Source organism: Arabidopsis lyrata (assembly GCF_000004255.2).
Source record: "Arabidopsis lyrata subsp. lyrata unplaced genomic scaffold ARALYscaffold_7, whole genome shotgun sequence".
Taxonomy (NCBI): Eukaryota; Viridiplantae; Streptophyta; class Magnoliopsida; order Brassicales; family Brassicaceae; genus Arabidopsis; species Arabidopsis lyrata.
This window is the reverse complement of record NW_003302549.1, coordinates 1777466-1801998: the sequence shown is the minus strand read 5'-3', so window position 1 is coordinate 1801998 and position 24533 is coordinate 1777466. Positions and strand designations below refer to the sequence as shown.

Genomic DNA, 24533 nt, shown 5'->3' with positions numbered 1-24533 from the left:
TGCAACAGTGTAACCAGGAATAGCACCAAGATCAGCCTCACGTATCACACCACTTGAGGACATATTTGTGTCACCGCCGCTTATCTGACTAGCTTTGTTATAAGAAATTTTGAACTCTGTACTTCCATCAATGGAATCATATGAATCTCTACCATTAGAAAAACAAGGACTTTTGCCAGAATGTTCTGTACCACCTGAGCATGACTCTACTTCTTCAGGAGTCCTACAAAAAAAACGAAGCTCAATTCTTAAAAAGCCTTCTTTTTTCCACAAATTGAATCAAGGGTAAGAAAAAAGTTTCGATTTTTATGAGTACCAAGCATCGTCGGAGGAATCACCATCACCAACCACCGGAGACCGCTGCTGCAAAAACAGTTCTTCATACGACGGAGCTAAATCGAGATCGTTAAAACCTCCGAAGACTTCACGGTAGTCAAAACCATGACTCCGAACATCGAAGTAGACATCTCTGTCATCAACTAGTGGAAGATCGAGCACCGGAATCGAGGAAACGGCGGCGCGTGAGGAGCCGTTGAATCCGGCGAAAATCTCGCAGTAGTCTTCGAGACGAGGAGACAACGTCGGAGCTCCGAACCTAGGCGGGCCACCAAAAACGTTGTCGTATGTAGTGGTGGTGGTTGTATTAGCCGTTTTGCCGGAGTTGTAGCTAAAACCTCCGGCGTTATTGCCGCCATTGTAAGGTTTCTTAGATAGTGAAGACCTATTTGGATTCCGAGAATGAGAGAGATTTTCCATGAGAATCAACAAAAACGATTCTTGGGGTTGCGCAAATATTTCTTCTTCAACCTCTCTCTCTTCTGGCTTTGGAGGCTCTCTCCGTTGAGAGTCTGAAACAGCAGAAGTCAAGAGGACGGAAAAAGCGACAATCAAAAGAGGAAAAATGTCTCAAAAAGAAACTCCAAAATGACGAAAAAGGACCTCTTCAGCTTTAATTTGAAATCTATTTCGAATCCTTTTTTTATATTTTTAAAAGGGTATATAATATTCCCATCTCTACATCCTACGAAAAGAGAATTAACAAAGTAATAGGAACGTTATATATCGAGAATTAATTAATTACAATTATTGTATTTTATTTTTATAATTTTACAGTGTTGTTCCTTCATATTCATACAAGTATTCTTTTTATTTTAGGTTTTCGTAATTATAATATATGTCAAAACTGATATCTTAATAAATAAATAAAATTAACTTCTTGGCTTGTTCCATGGAATTTTAAAACAATAAATATATCAATTTATTTTTAATAAAAAATGAGTTATGAAAACAGTCGTGCTGCTGCAATCGTAACGGCCGGCGCGGCGGCAACTAATTTAATACAGTAACTATTTAGTATTTTCGACAGTATTTAAATAAGACTTGTTTTATTTTATTTGTTTAATAGTAATTTAATATAAACAATTTTATAATTAAATGATGAAACCGATATGTAGGACGACAGGTGTAGCCGGTAAACCGGTGAAGACGCGCGAAACGAAAAGGAAAGGGTAAAATAGGAAATAGACAATACTCGTTGTTGTCACTTCTTCTTCTCCGGTGGGTCCGACTGTTGCAGCACACTATCTTCATCATTTTCCATGACAAAAAAAGAAAATTTATTTCTCTCTTCATAATAATAATAACGTTAGAATGAATTTATAAAAATTAAATTACAGATACGCAGGAATCTCATAGTTTTTAATATTTATATACTACAAAACTTGGATTATTCGGACCGGTCTAGTCATCTAGATAAAAAGTATAGATATAAAACTATAATACGGACAAAAAACAAAAAGAATAATAAAAGAGTTATAATAAATGAAGAAGAAAAAAAAAATTAAAGGTTGAAGCCTTGAAGGTTCCCAAGAGGGAAACAAATGTAGTGAAAATGGTAAGAGTAAGAAACTGTGGAGTTGCATCGGCCAATGGATCAATTACAAGTGTAACGCACTCTGATTTTGTACTATTTTCCATTGTTTTACTTATTTATTGCTTTTAAAAAAAAAAAAAAAAGTAAAGAATAAGATAAATATTAGTTTCAAGCCTTTTTCGTTCAAATTCTTGCATTAGCATTTTTTTTTTTTGGACAAATCATTAGCATTTTCTAATTCATATATATGTTATGTCTCCAATGAAAGATACGTAATGGAGTATACATAGATATTTGGTGACAAAACGAGTAATTATAAAGTTGCTAGCAGTTTTTAATCACTAGTTATGAATAATATTCACAGATGGTGTTTGTCTTATTTTTTGTAGTATCCATACATTTACATGTGTATTAAGCTTTGAATGTAAAACTTTAGCTAAAAGTCTTCAGTATTATCTTTTATATTCGCCAAAAGTAGTCCTCAATTGAAACTAGTAGTTTAAAACATAAATTACAATATTAACAATATATTTGATTATCCAAATAACTTAATTAAACATATTTAATCTACAAAAGCTAGATCCTAGTAAAAACAGGTGAATCATTGGCATTTTGTAAAACTGTTCTGACAATTCCAATAATAGTCTGAAAAATGACACTGTTGGTGTAGTTTAATCAAGATTTGAGCATATAAGTATTAATCCAAGTTTGGCACCATTGGGAAAAAAAAAAATCAAACTAAAGAGGGACAGTAATGTCACGAATAAGACAGCCTAAACCGTTCCTCCAGATCATATAGAATATCTTTTTTTTTTTCTTCTCACGAGCATATAATTTCAAGTCGAACGAAATTTATATTTTCATGACACTACAACTCTAATAATTAAGTACGACACAATTATGGTGCATATACATTATATATTCCTTATACGTATTATCACCCTAATAAAATAGAATAGATACCGATTCGCTAGTGTATAACTATTTGGTGTCCACAATTGATGATAACGAGATTTTTCGTGGCATGCAGCATGATTAATGATATTGATCCATTTAATTGGTTGACAACTCATATGATTATTACTCTACGTTGCCCCTCTTTAAGTCGTAATTGAAGTTTATAATAAGATAACTAAAATTTTTCATATATGGGTAGTTGGCTTCCCATATTAAGTTACATATTAACGTAGATGTATGTATTCGATTTTTTTTGGTACCTATCTAATCAATTAATATATATATCTATTTTATTAATTATGATAGTGAAAATTTACCTGCACTACGGCTGTTACGACAAAATAATTCATTATGATAAGAACGAATGCAAGCATTAAACCATTAGTTATAGCAACACCAACTTTTTTCTACAAGTTAGATTCAGAATTTAATCAATTAATTTTAGTTTTAAAATGAGTTTTATTTTTTTTTACCTTTTTGGTTTAGTTTAATATTTAAGCCAAATTAAATTCCGTTTTCAGTATAGTTTTATCTAATTCCATTCAAATAAAATTGGTTGGATTATATTTATTCGGAATTCAAAAATGTATATATATACAAATGTAAACGTGTGGGGGTGGGTGTATACGCATGCTTGCTTATAAGTCCGTGCCTTGTAAAGCATGCATGAACCCTAGACGATAAAAAATGGAGTATCAAAAGACGAATCCACACTTTGATTAATTAGACTCTCTCATAGTTTGAATAGCTATATTAGTTAAAAACAACATCGCAAAGGAAAACATGATTAAATATTATGCTCCGAACATAATGATGGCGGTGATAACCATGCTTGCCCTACTTACAAGATTCACTTATTCGTTCCATCATCAGTGTATTTAAGTAAATATATAAACCTTCACAGTTAATACTATTATATCTGATTTTCTAGATCATAAACAGATTGTCTTTTGATCAAAAAAAAAAAAAAAAAAAAAAAAAAACAGATTGTCTAAAAAAACTATGCGTATTAAACAGAAATAAATCTTTTTTTTTTTATATTTTGGTTAACTAGAGATAAGTCTACTGTGTACGATATCTATTTGGTTCTTTTTTTTCGGATATTGTCCCAAATAAGCGTAGTTCTGCAATTGAATAACATCAATCTTGACCAATAAGCTAATATCTGAATATTCATATGTTAACTTAAGAGACACGCCTATATGTCTCTGATCGTGTTGAACATGATTATAATTACACGTTTTAACAATATACTGTATATGTATGTCTATATAAAGACCAGATACTAGGTTTATAATTATATATTAAAATCCCCATTTTCATTTTTTCATTTTTAGTTTATATCTTTTCATTTTTCACTCGATTGGATATATTCCTTGCAGCCTACAATTAGACCAATCTGGATGTTAATTGGACCACTTTTCTCTTTTTGCGTAATCTTTTTAGTTTATTTGATTTAATATTTTGTATAGGTACATGATAAAGTTATGCTAAGGAAGATTGTATTCATTTTATATCCTACCTTTTTCTATGTTCAGATGTTGAAACTCATGCATATAGAACAAAAATAGTTAAGAAAAGGTCAAATAAAGCAAAGAGAAAATCAAACAACACAAGATATGATTCTAAATGTTTGCTGCTTATCATTGTTACACAAATGATAAAATCATAGTTTATTCAACCAGATGATTCAAATTTTTATTGTTTTTTCACTTTTCACATTTATCTAGGTATTTTAAGTTGGAAAAATGAAAATTAACACAAATTGGCACTACTAATTAATATAGTTACCAGAACACTAATTATATAAGTGAGTTGGAACTTATAGTGTACTCCCCCACATACAAATGATTGCAACCCTTTCACTATATATACCAAGCAGAAACAGATTAATAAGTAACACAATTATTTTGATCAAAACAAAAGAAAAAAAAGTATAACACAATTATTAGGAAAATTCCATGTATCTTTGGAAACTCCATCATTATTGAGTTTAGAAACGTTGGAATAAAGAAATTAAAGAAAGGAGTCCTTGTGTTGGCCACTTTGGTTGGAATCGCAGCACTCAAATATTCATATGACCATTTTCCTAACTAATTACATTTTGATATTTGTTAGCTTAGGTGTTGACCTGAAAAAATAAAAGCGGCTTAGGTGATAAATCATAGGGCCCTTTAATAAATTTGTGTTAATCGAAATCATGTGAAGAAATTACCTACTACGAACTCTATGATCCACATTTATATATTCAAGTTAAGTCAGTCGTCAGTGTTTTTGTTTTCCTCTGAATCTATGATGATTGATACATGATAGGATTAAAGGAAGATCTCTAGTGGAAACTGTTGCAGTTGGTTTTTTTAAGAAGCCTAACCAGACTGTCTAGAAGAAATCAATGGCTTGTGCAGTGTGCAACTAATTTCGAAGATTTGTCCATACCACAATTTAGTGCACAATTAAATTTATAGCCCAAAAAGAAAACTACAATTTGCATGTTTCACACGTGAAAAAACCTGTCATTGTCAAAGTCGATCTATTAGTAATTGGTACCCACACTATGTTAAGTTTTGTATGTATGTTGTCTCTTTATTCTCTTGAGGGGTTTTAACCAAACTTCAGATAAAGTTGATCAAGTCTATGCTCTAAAATCAGATTCTTGATCATATCCTCCGACCTCCGCTAAATCTCAGATAACACAAGCTCAGAAGCAGCAATTGTAAAAGGTAACAATGTATTTACAACTATATACTTCCTTCACAAAAAGAGTCTTTACGTCTCCAAGGCTATAGGAGAAGCTGGCTTTGAAGCTACATTAATGGACAACCAATCCAACAAAGCCTTGTTTACAGCTTCTGGGACTTCATCATGAGGACAATGTCCTGCTTGTAAGTGCACGAGCGATGAGTTCGAGTAAAATGCTTTTATTTTCTCAGCTTTAGCTGGACCGACCCACGGGTCAAGATCTCCCCAAAGCAACAGAAGCGGACAAGTCATCTTACTTAGAACACTATCTAGAGTGTATCTGCTCTGGTTTGTTAAGAACCTTGTCATCAATCTGTAAGATATTAACAAACAAACAACAGTTAGGACTCTTTATTATGTATCAAAACAGAGAAACTCTTTATTGGTGTTTTGTACCTGTAGTATACTTCTCCAGCATTTGGATCTGTTGCAGGTTTTGAAATGGATTCGACGAGGTAGTCATCGACATTAGTAGAGTCTACGTACACCTGCAAAAATAAGAAAATTGAGTACAAAGTAACAAACTTTGAGGAGAAAAAATCTGACAAAGTCAATAAGACATTACACTCTTTAAGACAGATTCGATTCGAGAAGGTTGCTTGGCTTGCCAGAACAAGAACCCAAGAACCACGCGTTGGAAAATCTCTTTAAGTGGCTTAACTATAAACTTGGTTATCACGGTTTCATCAGCTTCCTCTCCTTTTCTACTCTCGGCTGCAAACTGTCCTGCAGAGTTTAGAAGAGCAACTCCCGTGACCTGCTCGGGTAATCCAACCGCAACTGACAATGCCGTGAATCCCCCGAGGCTATAAAGAAGTCAAGTACTTGTTTCAGACTTCCTCATGGAATGACAAAAAGAGCTCCAAGGAAAACATTCATTTACCTGTTCCCGACCACAACAGCTGGTTCTTTCACTATCTCTTTCATGAAATCAATAACTTGATCTGTCCAAACCATGGCATCATACTCTATGAGAGCTTTGTCACTCCATCCGAAACCGAGCAAGTCCAAGGCGTAAACCTTGTATTTCTTAGCCAGTTGAGGAATGTTATACCTATAAATCTACCGATATTAGCTCGAATTCATAAGAATCATGTAAACAGTTAACTTAAAGCCTATACTGCTCAGAGATGTTCCCAAATCAATGAAATTGAGGGTACCTCCAATGAAAGACAGAAGCACCAAATCCATGAATAAGAACAAGAGGTAAGCCTTCTCCTTGAACCACATAATGAATCTTGTGACCTCTCCACTCCCAAAAGTTATACCCTTCTGGCTTAAAAGCCAACCTCTCACTACCTAAAGAATCATCCAATTCTTTTAAACAAAGATAACATTTTTAGACCAAGAGAGAAGCAAAAAAGTTCCAAAGCTAGGTTTTTTTTTTGTTACCTTGAACAGACTGAGAAGCAGAAGAAGTACCCATGACTGAAACTCCAGAAGCAACAATCCCTCCTCTGATTGCAAATCCCCTTCTGCTGATCTCACATTTGTTCCCTTCATTGCAAAGATTAAACAGATTGGTCATAATTCAGGCTTAATCTCTAAGGAAAATTTTGAATGAAAGGTTGGTGTTGAATCTTACTGGGTCGACAAATTTGAGCAGGAAAGATTGATCTTTTAGATGATGAACTGAATAACTCTGTCCTAACAGACGGTGTTAGAGCACATGAAGCAGACATCGATTATTCACAGAGAACAACCTCGTAAAATCTCCAAGGAAAGGAAAAGAGAACCAGATATTTCAGAGCTAACAGATGCAAAAAGAACAAACTTTTCTGAGCACCGAGTGAGTGTGTGAACTTGCGGGAGAGTTGTGGCGACGCCTGAGCCAGACAAGTCGAATCCGCTCGACGAAACAGAGTGTTTCTGAAAATCCGATTTTTATGGTTTAACGATTAGACCGGTAATCTCGAATTATCTGAACCGACCGGTTCAGTCGTGTTTGTTTGTCCCAAAGATCCTGAATTTTTTACTTTTGAATCATTTTGACAAAAGCTGATGATCTCTAATGGTCAACAAGTTGATTATCAAACAACAGAAGCTAATGACTTGCACAAGAAGATATTGATACACTCTTCCTTAAAGTTCATGTTCTCCATCCAACTCACTTCCTCAGATCTTATCTCATTGTTGAAAAGGTGAGACATACTATACTGAAACTCAGTGAATCAAAACTTTCTAAACTTTTTTTTGTTGAAATTGCAAAAACAACAAAATCTCTGAACGTTTTAAGTATTTTGGCATTTGAAGCATTTACTCTTCTCATCTAATCTCAGAAGCAGCTTGTTATTGATGAATCCTAAAGAACCAGCGAAATGGAAACCTCAAAGCAACCGGTGTGTTATTGAAATAGGCCAAACTTTGAATTTTTAATAATCTAAATAATGAAGGATTTTCCAAAATAGTATTGATTCTATTGAATTATGTCACTCGTTGTAGATAATGTATTGATATATAATTAATATAAAAAAAATGTATAGGGACCAAACACTTAGATCAAAAGCAATGGTGTCGCCTACCTTCCTATCACTTATCTTCAAACCCATTTTCTTCTTTAGGTCTCTTATTTTGCGTCCCTATCAGTTATGAATTAACTATTATAATATTTCACATATATTCATCGAGATGCTATCTCTCTAATATATGAAATAGTCTATAATTATTGGTGTAATCTGTATAGTAGTTTGATGAATGGTAGTATTAATACGTCACAAGGATCACGTATGGATTCACAACAAGACATGGAAATGATATCACTCATGATTCAAACCATTGTTTCTATTCATTTGCAAGTTATGATTCATAATTTACATTCCCCACATTCTCCAACTTCAAGCCTAAGAAACGCTCTCTCTTTCTTTAAGTAAGATTCTTAAAAAAAAAACAAAATTGGTACAATTAGAGGGTTGTCTTACCAAAAGCTCAATGATTTGCTTTTACAAAAAAAAATATTTATATGATAATACCCTCATGAACCTTAAGTTTTACTCAGTTTGATTATTTGTGGCCAAATAAAAGATCCTCTCAAAAACTTGAAAGGGCAAAAGGAAAAAAAAAACAGAGAAAAGACACAAAAAAGATTAACTTAAGAGACTCCTCATCTCATGTTCATAAGGACATGACCACATGGTAGGTTATGTCATTTAGACCCCACAACTTCTCATCTCACCTTCTTTGTCCCCAACCTCCTCCACTTTTATCAATTTTGTCCCTCTCTCACTAGATTTCGAATCTCATGTGTGTGGGTCAATGTTGCTTTCTATTTAAAGCTAAGAATAATTATATCTAATGGATTACTTTTCTTCCACACATATAAAACTTAACTCTCTCTTTCTCTCTTTTGCTTTAACCCTCCCAAAGAAAAGATAAAGAGCCTTTAAGTTTTTTTTACCTTCTCTTCATGGACTTGTCTGTACTTGATAGGCTTAAATGGCTGCAACAGCAGCAAATGGTTTCACCTGAGTTTCTTCAGATACTTGGCTCAGATGGGAGAGAAGAGCTCAAAAGAGTTGAGAGTTACTTAGGAAACAACAATGATGAGCTGCAGAGTTTCAGACATTTTCCCGAGTTTGGACCGGATTATGATACTACTGATGGCTGCATTTCTAGGACAAGTAGCTTCCAAATGGAGCCAGTGAAGAACAGTGGACATAACAGAGCCATTTCCTTGCAGAACAAGAGAAAACCAGAGGTTTGTAGCTCGAGAAACTATTGAGTTTTGGCGTTTAGATTGATTCTGATCGTTTCAACTTTTGGTTTTAGGGTAAGACAGAAAAGAGAGAGAAGAAGAAGATCAAAGCAGAGGATGAAACAGAGTCAAGCATGAAAGGAAAAACAAACATGAGCAACACAGAGACATCTTCAGAGATTCAGAAACCAGATTACATCCATGTCAGAGCTAGACGAGGTGAAGCTACCGACAGACATAGCTTAGCAGAGAGGGTAATTAACTAAAAGTGCTGTTACATAGATTTCAGAGAAAATATTACTTTGATTAGAGATTTGAGTGGTCTTTTTTTGTGGGATTGTGGCAGGCAAGGAGAGAAAAGATAAGCAAGAAGATGAAATGTCTTCAAGATATTGTTCCTGGATGCAACAAAGTAACTGGAAAAGCTGGTATGCTTGATGAGATCATCAACTATGTCCAATCTCTGCAACAACAAGTTGAGTTCTTATCGATGAAACTCTCTGTCATAAATCCAGAACTTGAGTGTCATATCGATGATTTATCCGCAAAACAGGTGAATATATAGTCAGCTTCATCCCAAGAATTAACCGAGTTTTCCGCATTTATTGACTGGTTTAAAATTGGAATCTAGTTTCAGGCTTACTTCACTGGTCTTCCCGAAGCTGACTCGAAGCAGTCAATCATGGCGGATTTTCGGTCTTTTCCATTACATCAGCAAGGATCTATAGATTACTCAGTCTTGAACGGCACTGTAACAATCTCTCTCTGTTCAAACAAATCTTTCATTATTCCCAAATTCTTGTTACTTGTCCGTGAAGTAACTTATTTGTTTTTTCTTTTCTGCAGAAAGATCAGACATCTTCAAGCTGGGAAACTCACTCACAATGTCTTTACAACAACTCCAGAACCGATTCCGTTTCAAATTTCTTCAGCCTCAAGTAAAAAATTAGGGATAGGCTCATTAAAAAAAATCGCGGTTTTTTTGTTGTCGTCTTATCCATTTATCTATCTTATCTGAAATTTGAACCAGAAAGACAGAGGAAACCAATCCAAGGATCTTTCAATCTATTATCTTCATACAAATATAGAGATATGTGTAGAAGAAAGAGAAAAAACTCTTGTGGTCATAACAATATATTCCTTCTTTTGTATACTGTAGAATTAAACAGACAAAAAAATGGAGAATCCAGCTGAACTTTTTTATATCTGTAACCACCTACAAAATGTATTCTAATCATTTCAATGTTGGAATATTAAAAGAATTGACCATTGTTATTAGTTAATGATTTAAAAATGCAAGCTACAATTATTTCCCTCACAAATTACAATTACACTTGTATTAAATGAAGGCCTTTTGGCCTGGTATCAACATATACAAACCTAAGCCAACAAACAGAGAACCAAAAGAAATTAAAATTTTTTTCTCAAAAATTAAGTTAAAACCAGCCTAATGACTCTTATGCTTCTATCTATTTTTTCTTCTTCATGAGACTGGAGAAATTGAATCCAAAACGACCAGATTTTTTTGGGGATGGTGTTATTTTAATAGGTTCTTGATGAGTAACTGGAGTAACAACCTGTGAAGTAGTCGAAGCAGTTGTTTCTTCTTCTGGTCTGGAGGATTCATCTTCTCTGTCAGAATCTACTTCTTCAAGAGCTCTAAGCAATTCCGATGCACCCCCTTTTGCTTCCTCTGTTCCATTTTTGGTTATCAAGATTAGAGATGAGTAAATATCAGTTGCTTCTCTCACGACAAGACAGCAATACTCTATCTTCTGCGTACAGAGCTGAAGGAGGGTGTAGATTGCATTTTCTTGCTCCTCGGGAACGTTTGAATCGAGTAATTCAGCTATGGAAGCTAAACAATCCGGGGTTTCGGTGATATAAACCCGACCTTTCTCAGTGCTGCAGAGGTTTTTCAGAATGATAATCGAGTGTTTGCAGAAAACTTTTTGTTGCAAGAAAGATGTGAGCTTCTGGATGAAATCCAGAGATACCATTTCCGGACAAATTTCAATGCTTGATGAAAGATTCTTGAGTGTGATCATAGCTTGTTCTTGGAGATGTTCTGCTTGAGACTCTACGATCCTCAAAAGGGAAGAAAGAGAGCCTGATGAAGTTATCTTGGAGGGACCGTGCGGATGGTTGGAGAGAACCTCAAGTATGTTCAAAGCTTCTTCAGCTACTACCTCAGACTCGAGAAAGACTGAGAACATTTTGAAAACCTCTTCTTCCAAATATTCTATAGCCCTCCTATTTCCACTAAGGAAAGCCAGCAACAAATCCAGTCCACCTTTTATTATGTCTCCCGCGGTGCCATTTCTTTCGAGAGCATTCTTCAGATATGTGATTAGTGGTTCAAGAAATTTACTCGGTGACATAGACCGAAAAGCCCGAGTACTGTGCTCAAAACGACTTCTTACATCTTCGATGACCTTGATCTGCGCATCCCATGGAAGGTTAGTGAGTCCACACAAGGGATCTATCTCAATCTCGCTGTGACTAGAATCTGTGTCACCTTCACCAGCGCCAGAAGCAGAATCTATCCTCTGCATTGGAATGAAGTAACCACCCTTTGACATCTTAGAGTAGGATGACGAATCAATGGAATAGCTCGAGTTTAAATCCGTAATCGAAAGGCCGCTGTGATCTGGGATATTGTACAGAGAACTTCCGAAACTAGCGATGGAAACAGAGAAGTCTATATTGTTGGAAGCCTCTGTGTGCTTTGTCGCTGGATCTTGAACATGAAGACCGTTCCTCGCGCACCATTTTGATATCTGAATCTTAAGCGCTACATTAGGCTCCAATGCGAAGTCATTCAGTTTCCTTCTTGATATAGGACAAGAATCATTACCTTCATCGAACCAATTCTGAATCTGCATCCTCTCAAAAGTGTGGCCTGAGGAAATGATGACTGGATCATACATCACGGTAAGAGAAAGCGGGCATTTAAATTGCTCGGGAAGTATACCATTGTGTTCCTCAGAACCCTCAGCTTCCGCAGCATTAGCACGCAGAGAATCATCGATCGGGTGATGATGTGAAAAAGAATTCTCTTTGTGATCTGCACAAATGATTCTTTCATGCTTTTTCAGGAGATAGAGAAGATACTTCAAAATCTGTTTCTTCAAAATCTGTTTCTTGTCCACGTCATCCTCTCCTAATTTCGCCAAAAGCAACCTTAAAGATGTTCTCTCTGTCACAATGGCTTCAGGTGTTGAAAGTTGGAGTTTTAATGCTGCAAAATGGAAATCTCTGATCTCATCAGGAGAAACAGAAGAAGAAGTGCTGGGTCGCATCAATTCTCTAATAGTTTTCCCAGCTGCTTCTTCAGAGAATTCTACAGTAAACACAGTTGATCTAAGGTCTTGGACTATCTGAGATATCTGCAAGCAAAATTCACATCATTGATTCTGTCTAGAAACTGATGAAAACATGAGAAGAAACATAATATTTGGTACAAACCTTGGTATCCAAAATAGTCGGTACCATACTTCGAATGTCGTTTAAGCATTGCTCTAATGATTTTTTGGCTCTAGAACCTCTTGAGAGTATAGCATCTCCTGTTACTGCCTGAAGATCGAACATTTCCAAGGGATTAGTAGCAAAATCAACTAAGAAAATGTATTGAAAGTTGAGATTTTTACACATACCATGTAGAGTTTACTGGATTCACTGCAATATTGAAGAAGCTGCTTAGCTCTATCCAAAGCTATGTGGAGTAAACAAAGAGTCTGTATCCCTGAGGAGCATCCAGGTCGAGCATCTTCTATATCAGGAAAGATTCTCATGATTCTATCAACAAACTTCTTCAATTCTAAGCACATGGAAGAGTGCATCTGAAACAAAGCAACAGAACAAAGTCAGTCATTACTAATATCAAACCTTAAAGACAGAAAATTCCCATCATAAGAGATAAAACAACAAACCTTATAGGATTGAGGCATCCGTTCTGTGTAATCAATCCTCATCTAAACCACAAGTTTCTAAATTCTGCAACTTTGATAAACATAAAAAAAAGGTTCTTTTAGGAACATTTCTCAAGTAATAGTGAGATAAATAGTAAGCAAAATTGACTTACCCTATTATGTCAACGGATTCCAAACCAACTCAATTGAAATTTGTCTTCTTCAAAATCACGAATAAATAAAAAGCCATGGAAAAGTCATAACTTTGCAGAATTTCCCAGAGAAGTCCTAACAAAGTCAGAGTATTTCCCTTGCAAATCCACCGTAAATCAGCAAGAGAAACAATAACTGATGATCAAAAGCGAGAATTTCATCTGAGACCTTGAGCATAGCTCCTCTGCTTCCAAATTTCAAAAAACCGTAAAACGAACAGAACACAATGAAATTCTCTGGTTTTCCGACAAGAAGACAAACTTTTTCAGTTGGGTCAAGAAAAAGAATCAGTCTTTCGAGGTTTGTTCGTGCGAAGAAAGATCTCGAGGGTTGAAAAAAAAAAATTCTGGTTGGTAAAACCTGGAGAAAAAAAAAAGATGAGAGATTATAAGGAAGAACGAGTGAGAGTGTTAAAGTGACAGGCTTTGTAAATGACAGTCGATTTTAAATCGTTGAGCTGCTAATTAAAAAAAGGGACGATGTAATTGGACCGTGACGGTGTCTACATCACCGCGTTTATTTTTAAGAGTGCCGTGTCAAGCGCAGACTAAATTGAAAGGACGAGGTCTCAGTGCTCGTTATGGTCTTAGGTCAATTACGCATGAGAACAATTTTTATGTTTATAGTAGTAATAATATTGACATCTTTTTTAAAAAAGTCTTTTTACTTCCTTTTTTTAATGGGAGAAAATTTGATATTTTGAATCAAAGTCTTCTTGCCTTGTTTGTTTTTTTAAAATCATTTATTAAAGGTTGTTAAAACTAATGATTTAAGCCATATTCTTTATAATGGAGATTGATAGTGATGTAACTAAGACGGTTTTATTCTTGATAAGAATTGAACTTTTCAGTGAAAGACATTGACTATAGTTTTGGTTAAGTTAGTTGATCTTTTTTTTTATGAAATATTGATTTCAATTATACACATGGTAGAGTAGGGATTAATTCTAATTATCAAGGAATAATGATTTCAATTAATTATACAAATGGTAGAGTAGGGATTAGTTCAAATTATCAAAAAGATGAACTCCATCTTATTTTCTGTCTATTAGTCTAAATAGAGTCTTAAGAAATGTCTATTATTAGACACAGAGCCGGTCCTGACCTAAAGCAAGTAAAGCTCTTGCTTTTGGCATCAACAAATATATCTATTATTAAAGGGCATCAATTTTCGTAAATGTACCTTAGCCCAGTGGTTAATTTCGTTCGGTAAGCCTGTGAGGTGACAGGTTCGATTTTCAAGCATGAAATTTTGCGATTTTTTTTTAAATGGGCTTAATTTTTATTTTTTTGCTTTAGGCATTAAAATCTATTGGGCCGGCCCTGATTAGACACAATTCGAAAACATCAAACAAATTTCGATTTAAGAACCAAATCCACTTTGGAAAGAATTTTACTGGGGGTGAAGTTTTAAGTAAATCTTGTCAGAGTTGTCATTGAGTAAAATTGTGTCAGATAGCGTTCCAAGTAATCGTGAATGTCAAATAATACATTGGAGTATTGGACATCATACGTGGACAAGGTTGCGCCGTTTCACTTTAAACTACCACATTTTTTGGTTTATTGGATCGCATAATGGTCAAAATTGGGTCCTTGTGTGGGTCCAGACGAAAAGACTGCGTTATCACCAAAAGATTTCATCAAAATTACCTGGAAATCAGAATCTGAATATACTGATAATGCCAATCTTTAGTAGAAACTAATCAACAATGCAACATGTTATGTCGCTTTGGTGTTTTTTGTTTTGGCCAACAATTACCACTTACAAAGTTTACATTCAATCCTAAATTTCTGGAAAAATAATTCAAACGCGTAATCCTCTCCAACATTAATTTTTTTTTTAAATGTGTTTTAGTTACCCTTATGAAAAATAAAACTATTATTATAACAGAAGAGATGGTGTAGTAGTCACATCACATGCCATTAGAGAGAGGGATAGAATACTTTCTTGTGACCACATCCTTCGCAAACGCAAATTATCAACAATGTAGAAGACTTGTTCGTCCCCATTTGTTGACTGGTCCACCTTTTATTCTTCTTTCACTCGCTAAAAATCTAATAGAGTATCTTTTCTAAAAGAAGCCAAATAATGGGAGAAGATTATATTATTGTATATGATGAATAACTTATGATAATGTTAGATTGTTAGAGAAGAAATATTCAAGCATGGAATGTTCAAAAGAGTGTTATCTGGCTTTATCTAGATCTAAATTAGAGAATATTGTCAGTTGTTGGTAGTAGATATCATGGGTTAAAGATTTAATTTGATTTTGTTCCTTAAGTTTTTTTTCTTTAAAAGCATGGGTGTTCTTTTTTCGCAATGGAAACTGATAAAGGTGTGTCGTAATATGGACACAACATCAATGTCTCAATGTGAAGCCATAGACTTGTCAATCGTCATTGGCCAAATCAGAATAAGAGTCAAATGGTTTTGTGATGTAAACTGCTTTTGGGTTTAGTAAGGCATAAACTCCTCATTGGCCAAATCAATTAGAAGCTTGATTGTGATGTTAACTGCTTGAGGGTTTAATTAGGCTTATTGGCCAAATCAGTAAATTATTTAAGTTTTAGGTAGAATTTTGTTATCCCAAATGATATAATATAAATCGGCTACACCTACTCATTGACAAGTGAAAACTACTCTCAGTCTCGCAACAAAAACAATGCTTTATTAATTGTGAATGACTTTAGATAATACATCATTATAATATTTTTGATGTTTTTCACCCACACGATAATCAAAACTGAAAATATTCCAAGTTTTGGTAAGGCACGCGTTTAGAATTGGTGGTAGACCTAGATTCAGTAGATGTACAGGTTAGATGAAAGTACATCTTACGCTAATGCTAGTGCTTTTTTTTTTTTTGATATCTTTGAATCAATAAAGTCCGATCCATAGTCAATTCCTACTACGCGGGGTAACGCGACTTAGTGGAGTCGAATTCCGGTGAAAAATACTGAGTCAAATGAAGTTAACCACTTAAGTAAAGGCACATCTACGAGTGCTTTTTATAGAACAATATTAGGCATTTTCATATTTTTATATTAATGTAAACGAAATCTACTATACATTTTTGCAACAGTTTTTGGGGTCTCTAATCGGGTCAAAATTTTGACCCGGAATTAATTGTTTTCGACCCGCTTTGGAGAATCTCGGATCTTACCTTCTTTGTGATTTTCTACCCGAATTCTCTCAATCGAATCTTACCATATTTGATGCTTCCTACATTCAAGGCAAAATGCATTTAGTTTCCTAAATAGGTGCTAATGAATTAAGTGCAAAATATTCAAACCTTGCTAATCAAGATTTTTTTATTCTCTAACCCAAAACCCTACTAACCTATCAAAACTCTATATATAATCGCTCATTTCTCCTACCTCTAAACACAGAAAAAAACAATACAATTCTAATCTCTAGCTTAAGGTCAAAAACCTTACCAACACCAATGGCCGCATCCTTTGCTTTCTCTGTATATACACTACCTCTGGATATTCTAGATCCACAACTGAAGGCGACTGAATATGGTACAATGTCTTTCACTCCAACGGCCACAGTTTCAAAGCATTTGATGTGGTCCATCAACATACATTGATCTATAATCTCAGGAGCTTTTTTCTGAATTTTTCCTTTTGTGCATGTCCTCCACACCTATACGCTGATACCCAGCTGCAAACTATATGGTGGTATGTGGTTAATAACCATTGCCATGAATCTAACAATATTCTTAGCATATAATCCTATATAACAAAAACTTGATTCTACATACAATCTCTTTCTTACCTTCACGGGTTTTGATAGTATATTGTCTTTATCATTGCCAAACCCTTCAACAAGCTTTCATATTATTTCCCGAAGTTCTTTCTCTGTCAAACCACAAGTGGCTGCATCAATCGATTCATAAGTTATGTTTTTTCATGTATGACCAAACTTTAGAAATTGGTTTCACAATCAAATCGTAATTCGGAATAAAGACATGCAAAATGAAATCGTCTTTAAAATTAAACCTATGTACAAACAACAAATCTTTGTTTGGAAAGCAAATAATTCGATATCTATATTATCGGTCACGATTGAAATTCTCTTACCTATTGATTCAGCTTTGAACATGTTCTTCGGAACCGATTATAATCCTTGAATAGGAAGTCATGTAGAACGGAATCGAATTGGGATTCGATCGGCGAGACACCGCCTGTTGTCGATTTTCAGTTTTACATATTTTTGTGTGTTTTTTTTGTTTCTCAGGAAACCATCAATTTTTTTTTTTTTTTTTTTTTCAATTTTCGTTTTTCTTAATTTTTTTCTGGAATAATATGAGCACAAAATATCTACTCAGTTTGGGTTTTGCTCTCTTGGCATATTTGGGCTTGCCTTTTGTTTATTGGGCTTGAAATGATTTATTGTTTTAGTTATAATAAAATGATTATAGATCAAATTACATTATTAACACACATATACAACACAATCTATAATTATGCTAACAAAATATTTGATGCAACAATCAATTTATAAATAAAAACTTTGATATATTAATATAAAGTACTATGTTAGCATAATTTATTTATAAATATATAAAGTACTATGATATTAATATAATCAATTTATAAATATAAACTTTGATATTAAAACTATAATATTAATATACTATTTGAACCTCTATAAATAAACTTATATATTATGAGAACCATTTGAAAGCAAATTTTTAAATTGATTCGAATTATGTCTCGAATATAAAGTACTATTAAAAAGAAATAACAAAATGATATTTAATTTTACCGGACGGGGTTATATGGTGGGACGGGTTTGGATTTCTATTAATACGAAACAGTATATCACGGGTGAAATCCTAGAATTAAGAATTAAAATACAATTATATAATTTTAAACACTAAATAAAACAAACAATATTACCAAAACAAATACAACCTATAATTTAAATTATTTTGTAACAAAAAAAATTAACCCGCGGTGTACCGCGGATCATATCCTAGTGTAATATTAACAAAAACACAACGTACTACCCGTATATTATCAAGAAAAAGGCACAATTAAGGAAACAAATATTGCTGTTTTAAACTAGTGGCAGCTACAAGGCCCATGACAAGTTAATGATCAATGGACCAAGCCCATTCATAGTATTAGATTAACGGACCGTATGAAACTTATTAATTGCAAGTTGATGAAACTGGTATTAATAGAAAATTCGATGCTGTGGCGATTTTTTAAAGAAAACTAACTACAGATCGATAATAGAAAATTGTGTGTATTATGTATAATACTAGGATCGGACCCGCGGTCCACCGCGGGAGAATATTGATTTAAATACGTTGATTTTAATATTGTGCGTGTTTTTAGTAGAACGAATCGTGTAGTGTACTTATAAATATTCCTAATAACAAATTGTAAAGAAAATATTAAATTGTTTATAATTAAACTAATTATATTAATTATTATTTACAAAATGGAATTTTATGTTTTAGAATTCAAAACTTAGACGAATCATGGGAATGAAAGCAGTCAAAATAGATCAAAAACCGCGGGTCGAGCCCAAATCATCTCACTATAGGGCAGATTTGGGCTAGGATTTGGGAAAATATATTAAACCCGCAAATAAGAGGGTCACATGGATTAATTCGCAGTGGGTCATCAGTTTTCGTCCACGGGTTGGCGGATCAACCCGCATGATAGTATTTATTGATAAAAATATAATTTATTCAACATGTGGTAGTTTAAAAAACTTTTAATAAATGAAATTATAATATTTATAAATATAATGATATATAAGATTCTTTTCTCTAAATTTTTTTTAATTTATTTATTTTAGTAGAATTTTAAATTTTGGTTACTCTAAAATTATGTAAACAAAATCCACAGATAACCCCGCAAATCAGCATACATTCTCGTGACGGGTTTGTGTTTCATATATGCTATCCGCGGGTCGTGCGGACAGACTAACTACATGCCAAAATATATTTTGCCTATTGCAAAACAGGCTTAACGGGACGAATCAACTCGTTTTGACAGCTCTAATGGAAATATTATTTAGTCATACAACACAATGAAATTTGGGCATAGGAATAATAGAATATGTATCTTGAGAGATTGAAAGGTGAAATATAATGATTAAAAATAATTAATATTTTTCATGATTCACAAAATTTAATAAATATTTATCATCTTGTTGAATAATCCTAAAAATCATATTCAAGAAATCTTTATAATTTGAAAATTAAACTTCTTTGGTAAGCTATAAGTATGAAAATACCATAATTTCGATTTAATCTAATTAAATTAAAATTAGTTACATAGATTTCATATCTATTTACACGACCAAAATAAAAATATCTATTTAATTTATAAAATAGATGGGTTAGGTATGATAAATTTTCTAGAAATCTCTAGAAGCAAGTGAGATATCTTTTAATTAATGATGATAACTGGCTAAAATAAGCAAAATTAATGAGAAAAACGTTGATTGTTATGGAATTAGTTCCAAAATTATATGAACAAATATATTATACGTAATTAATGTATAATATTGTTCGGAATATGATTTTATAATTAGTTACCATAAGTACAATCAAATTTTATTTGATTTCCATAAACATTTGATTTTAGTTCGATTTTTCATTATTATTTCAAATTTATATTCCAAAATTTTTTCCAAGATCCGATTTCAGAATTTCGGATCAATTTTCTGATTTTGACTCGACCCATTTACATTTGTACTTCTCTTTTAATAGTATAGAGATTTTCTCGTAATGTTATTTTTTTTTACATATAAATAAACAGTCGAAAGAAGAATTTATGATCTTGTTAACTCAAATATGAGAAATTTATAGCCATCGCCGGAAAGTTGGATTGAGTCCAAGAGTTTTATTAGTCTTCGATGCAAATGTAATCACCACACAAACACAATCCTAATGAGATGAGATATTTCTTCGAAATTAAGTTAGCTCTTTTCTAATCTTTAACATATGGTAGTAGTTTTCTGGGTTATCCTATTCGGATCTAGTTAGATATATATATATATATATATATATATATATATATATATATATATATATATATATATATATATTTTTTCTCAAAACATTTTTCCTCATTTTAGTTTCTTGTAAGTTGTAACGCACATATTCATTTACGTCATCCCCACGACTTTGCAGTATACATGGAAAAGAAATTAACGGAATTATCATTCAACAAATTTACAAATCCAGTTTAATACGTTTGATTATTACGATTAACACAGTCATATTATCCTACTTTTCAACTTTAATCAAAGAATTAAAAAGAAAAAGACTGTTTCAATAAATTTTAATCGCGAAAATCGTAAAAACTTAAAATTTATTACATGTATATGGATTTTGCGTGTATATCGATTCGTCGAGTCTATATTCAAAATGATTGGCGGCTTTTACTTTTTGCTTACAATATTGCAGCCAAAATAGTCGTCTCCGGACAGATCCGTGCTGTGTCAGGAGGCAAACAAAAATTAAGGTTCTGATGTTTATGATGACATCAAAATATGTGGATTCGGGAACATAAATGGTAATTAAATAATGGAAAATTTGTGCCCCTATAATAACGCCACCATGACGTTTCTTTATATTTAACCTCGAAAAAAGTAACCATACAAATTAAAGTAGTTAAGATATGTTAACTAGAGGTTTTACAAATTAAGGAGCATCTTCGAAACGTCAAATGAGGTCCACTTCAAAGGGATCAGGTAAGATCGGAATCCAATCAAATAAAGAAGAAAAGAGAATTTGTCCCTCCTATGGACTGAGACATCAACAATTTTATTAGCTAGTCCCGTCATTAGCTAGGGAGATAGTACTATTAGTCCATACTGTAATATACAGTATTAGGAACCCCACATTATACGTAAAAAAATATATCCGCAAATCCACTAAGAACTACTAAGTTATTTGAGTAGAAACTCGTTGAACATTGCCATATAGGTTAAATGGGTATAGGGTAAAAAAACCACTTGGCCTGTTCACATAATTATTGAAATCGAATCGTTATCAAAAAGCACTTGAAAAAGGCAAGTTTTTCGTTCTTAAGAAATCATACTAACCCAAACTGACCAAAGCCATCGTAATCTCAACGTATTTTGGGTATAAATTCGCTATAAGAAATCACATGACTAGCCAAATTAAAGCGGACATAGAAACAACTTATTCGTACAAAATTTGGAAGCAGGAATATATAGTTTAGACGTTCGTGATGGAAGAGTAATGAATGTAAGTGCTTAGCATAAGCAATGAAGGCGTAGACGTGAAGTTACGGATCCAAATGGAAGAGTCCAAAGAAATATTCCAAGAGGACAAGTTGTTGAGTGGGCAAGTGAAGTTGAAAGAGATGAGTAATTGAGTATCTGCCAAAAGAATGTTTTATCACAAAGCTTAGAATAGAGACCAAAGAGTATACTACGAGAGCTGATATTTTTAAACTTTTTGGAGAAGAAATACAGTCCATATCTTCATCTTTTTGTTATTTTATATATATAAATAATAATAATAAGTACAATAAAACATAGCGAGTGGAGAGGACTCAGAGAAGTTAAACAATGTCCAAAACAAAGGAGCAGAAGAAGCGTAAGAAAGGCGCAGATGTCGTCGATAAAATTTATCAACGAGATCTTCCCAAGATTTGGAATCTGTCCACTTGTATTGCCACTCAATGTTAATTAAGAGGAAAAAAAAACAATAACACCTGAATATCCTCGAAAAGGTGCTGTTTTTTTTTTCTCTTCTTTTTTTTTTCCTCTTCCATTCTCGTGGTTACTGCTGCATGCATATTTAACTTTGGTTTAGTAATGCATGGAAACAAACGGAAAAAAAATGTTGAAACAAGTTCTATGAACAAAGTGAAAATTTGTGTTGGAGTGTCTTTGTAGAAGTGAATTTAAAGATAATTTTTTTTCATTTATTATCTTACGCTTATACATCTTTAGAATGTAGTAAGCACCTTTTTTTTCTTTTCCAAACAAAGTACTATATATTAAACAAATATAAATTTAAGGATACACATTAATATCTTTAAAGAGTTATTACACAAACACACAAAAAAAAAAGACTTTTCAGTTTTTATAAAGTTGCAAACAATTTAACTAATTATTTTTTTTAACACATTGACTACTTTTCTTTTACAGAATTGTTTCTACTCATTTACAGAATTTATGAAAAAAAATTAACTTTTAATTAAGTATTGGAGATCATTTTTGAAATAGAATATTTTTTAATATTCTATGTATCCATGCTTTACAGTTTTATATCCACGTTATTTTTTTTATGCATGCGCCAAACGCAGGACATCTTAAAAAAGGAGTGGTATGCAAGAAAAGTAGCTGCTCAAGTTTACTATAAGGTTTAAATCAGCCAATCTTCTTAGCACATTAAGAAAATATTGACAAAGCAAAGATTCCTATACCTATAAAAGATAAATATTGACTGGTTTGATGAAGAAATCAATATACTATATAACCTAACAAGGTTCGGTTCTTATGGTTGCCAAAGAAAGTTTTTGTGGTCACGATCCAGAGAGGAACATATTTCGGAGGCTAATTTCTCATTATTAAGCCAAATCACTCCTTAGTAATACTCTGATATTTGTCTTCTTATTGGAGGGAATCTAATTTAAAGCTAAAGCTACTAAAGAGCATGAAGACATGTAAAGGGTTTGATATATATTCACTAATAAGGGTTGCATGCACGAGTTTCTGTCATTGTCAACAGATGCTTAACATGAGAGCCAAATGTAACAAAATGATCACTCAGATAATTACATATTACCAAATTTGCTACAAGAGCCATGAGAACGAGAATGGCAAGAATCGATGAAGATGTCGTTGTTTTCTTTTTAATTATGACATTACTAAATGACTTCGACTATATATGGCATCTACGAAAAGACATATCGATCATCACTAACGTAACCTATCATAAACAGAAATCTGAAATTTCCAATCAAAATGGATGGAGATCAGAAGAAGCATCAAACATAATCTAACAATCTCATGTGTTTAAAATAAGCATCGGATACTACAATCTAGTGATGATTAGATCTCTATCTACAAAAGCCTTGAAGAGGTAAGGGAAGGTCCAAAAACATGCATGGTTACTGTCTTAGTCGTTTACTGTACGGATAGTAACAAAGAAAAAGAAAAAAAAAGGAAGGAAACCACTTATCTCTATTGCAAGGAATCTCAGGTTTCATTGGATTGTTTCACAAAAGTATATATTCTTCCAACTGGCTTAACCCCACACAATGCTTTTTCCTTCCTACTTATAAGGAGCTTCCCCTTCTCTTAGCTAACCAAATCAACTCCTTTTCATCAAGTCTTACATACATCTGCCTTCTTTTTCTCCCTCCCAAGAAACAGATTTCCATTATCACAAGGCTCTTTAATTTCAATCTTGTACTCTCTATACACATACTTATTCGTGATATGGCTTCCAACTCTATGAGCTCTAGCGCTTCTTGGACACGTAAGGAGAACAAATTATTTGAAAGGGCGTTGGCTACATATGACCAGGACACTCCTGACCGTTGGCATAACGTTGCAAGAGCAGTTGGTGGCAAATCAGCTGAAGAAGTAAGGCGACACTACGAGCTCCTCATTAGGGATGTCAATGACATTGAGTCAGGGCGTTATCCACATCCCAATTACCGTTCAAATGGAAACAACCACTAAAAGCATTTAAGCAACTCTAAAAGGTAAACAGAAACAGTAGATCACAACATTAATTATGCATAAGAAAGCATTCATAATAGACGTGCACTCTCCAGTTTCTTATGCGTGTCTTCTTGTTTCACCAGGCAAGAGAAAAAGAAAATCTAGCTTTATGATCTATAGTAAACACCACCGTTTCCCATATCTATGAACTGTCCCAACTTCTAACTGTGGGGCCAAAAGCAATCTAGTAACAGAGAATACAATAAGTTATTTTTGTCAAGTTCTTGAAATTGATCATTAGCCCATTATCTCTATATTTATATAAAAATCACAGACGCAAAAAGCCATTTCCTGATGTAAAGCTTCCATCCATCTTTTTATCTGACTTTTAGCAAACACAAATCTTGTCTTTACCATTGCAAAAACTACTCCACTTACATAAATAGTAATATGCCCGCCCCCCGCCCCG

The 24533-nt window shown here is 33.5% G+C and overlaps 6 protein-coding genes and 1 long non-coding RNA gene across 10 annotated transcripts in view; 3 read left to right on the top strand and 4 right to left on the bottom strand.

Moving 5' to 3' along the window:
• LOC9303082 (auxilin-like protein 1) overlaps window positions 1–910 on the bottom strand; it is a 5330-nt gene extending 4420 nt beyond the window's left edge. The window contains 2 exon segments of the mRNA XM_021018648.1: window positions 1–223; window positions 317–910. Coding sequence (XP_020874307.1) covers window positions 1–223; window positions 317–756 — 663 coding nt within the window. The 5' untranslated portion in view covers window positions 757–910.
• A 4553-nt stretch (window positions 911–5463) lies between these two features.
• On the bottom strand, window positions 5464–7679 carry LOC9305105 (pheophytinase, chloroplastic). 2 transcript variants are annotated; one of them, XM_021019355.1, is made up of 7 exons: window positions 7155–7679; window positions 6962–7066; window positions 6730–6868; window positions 6453–6623; window positions 6135–6375; window positions 5966–6057; window positions 5464–5882 (listed from the first exon to the last, which is right to left on the bottom strand). In XM_021019355.1, exons 1-7 carry the CDS (start codon window positions 7249–7251, stop codon window positions 5597–5599), a joined length of 1131 nt encoding a protein of 376 aa, XP_020875014.1. In that variant the 5' UTR covers window positions 7252–7679; the 3' UTR covers window positions 5464–5596. The 2 variants fall into 2 exon arrangements, with proteins under 2 accessions (XP_020875014.1, XP_020875013.1); XM_021019354.1 differs by having other exon boundaries at window positions 6730–6886; window positions 7155–7401.
• A 1185-nt stretch (window positions 7680–8864) lies between these two features.
• LOC9303081 (transcription factor BEE 2) lies at window positions 8865–10465 on the top strand. 2 transcript variants are annotated; one of them, XM_021017408.1, is made up of 5 exons: window positions 8865–9263; window positions 9335–9514; window positions 9607–9813; window positions 9898–10011; window positions 10107–10465. In XM_021017408.1, the coding sequence occupies exons 1-5, from the start codon at window positions 8973–8975 to the stop codon at window positions 10200–10202; spliced, it is 888 nt and encodes a 295-aa protein (XP_020873067.1). In that variant the 5' UTR covers window positions 8865–8972; the 3' UTR covers window positions 10203–10465. The 2 variants fall into 2 exon arrangements, with proteins under 2 accessions (XP_020873067.1, XP_020873066.1); XM_021017407.1 differs by having other exon boundaries at window positions 9892–10011.
• An 81-nt stretch (window positions 10466–10546) lies between these two features.
• Window positions 10547–13802, bottom strand: LOC9305104 (U-box domain-containing protein 5). Of its 2 annotated transcripts, none has more exons than XM_021017406.1 (5): window positions 13345–13802; window positions 13193–13262; window positions 12917–13102; window positions 12729–12836; window positions 10547–12649 (listed from the first exon to the last, which is right to left on the bottom strand). In XM_021017406.1, the coding sequence occupies exons 2-5, from the start codon at window positions 13232–13234 to the stop codon at window positions 10730–10732; spliced, it is 2256 nt and encodes a 751-aa protein (XP_020873065.1). In that variant the 5' UTR covers window positions 13235–13262; window positions 13345–13802; the 3' UTR covers window positions 10547–10729. The 2 variants fall into 2 exon arrangements, with proteins under 2 accessions (XP_020873065.1, XP_002867008.1); XM_002866962.2 differs by having other exon boundaries at window positions 13193–13256.
• Window positions 13803–16457: 2655 nt separating this feature from the next.
• Window positions 16458–17640, bottom strand: LOC110226745. Its single transcript, XR_002330674.1, has 4 exons — window positions 17470–17640; window positions 17165–17265; window positions 16822–17057; window positions 16458–16606 (listed from the first exon to the last, which is right to left on the bottom strand). It is a non-coding gene; the product is annotated as an uncharacterized LOC110226745 (long non-coding RNA).
• A 3983-nt stretch (window positions 17641–21623) lies between these two features.
• LOC9305103 lies at window positions 21624–22214 on the top strand. Its single transcript, XM_021016741.1, is given in 4 exon segments — window positions 21624–21629; window positions 21761–21811; window positions 21813–21951; window positions 21954–22214. Coding segments are annotated over 4 exon segments (318 nt in total). The 3' UTR covers window positions 22076–22214.
• A 1328-nt stretch (window positions 22215–23542) lies between these two features.
• Window positions 23543–24533, top strand: part of LOC9305102 (protein RADIALIS-like 3) — a 1512-nt gene continuing 521 nt past the window's right edge. The window contains exon 1 of the mRNA XM_002868985.2: window positions 23543–24105. Within this exon, the coding sequence (XP_002869031.1) occupies window positions 23837–24082 (246 nt within the window). The 5' untranslated portion in view covers window positions 23543–23836 and the 3' untranslated portion in view covers window positions 24083–24105. The remainder of the gene's footprint in view (window positions 24106–24533) is intronic.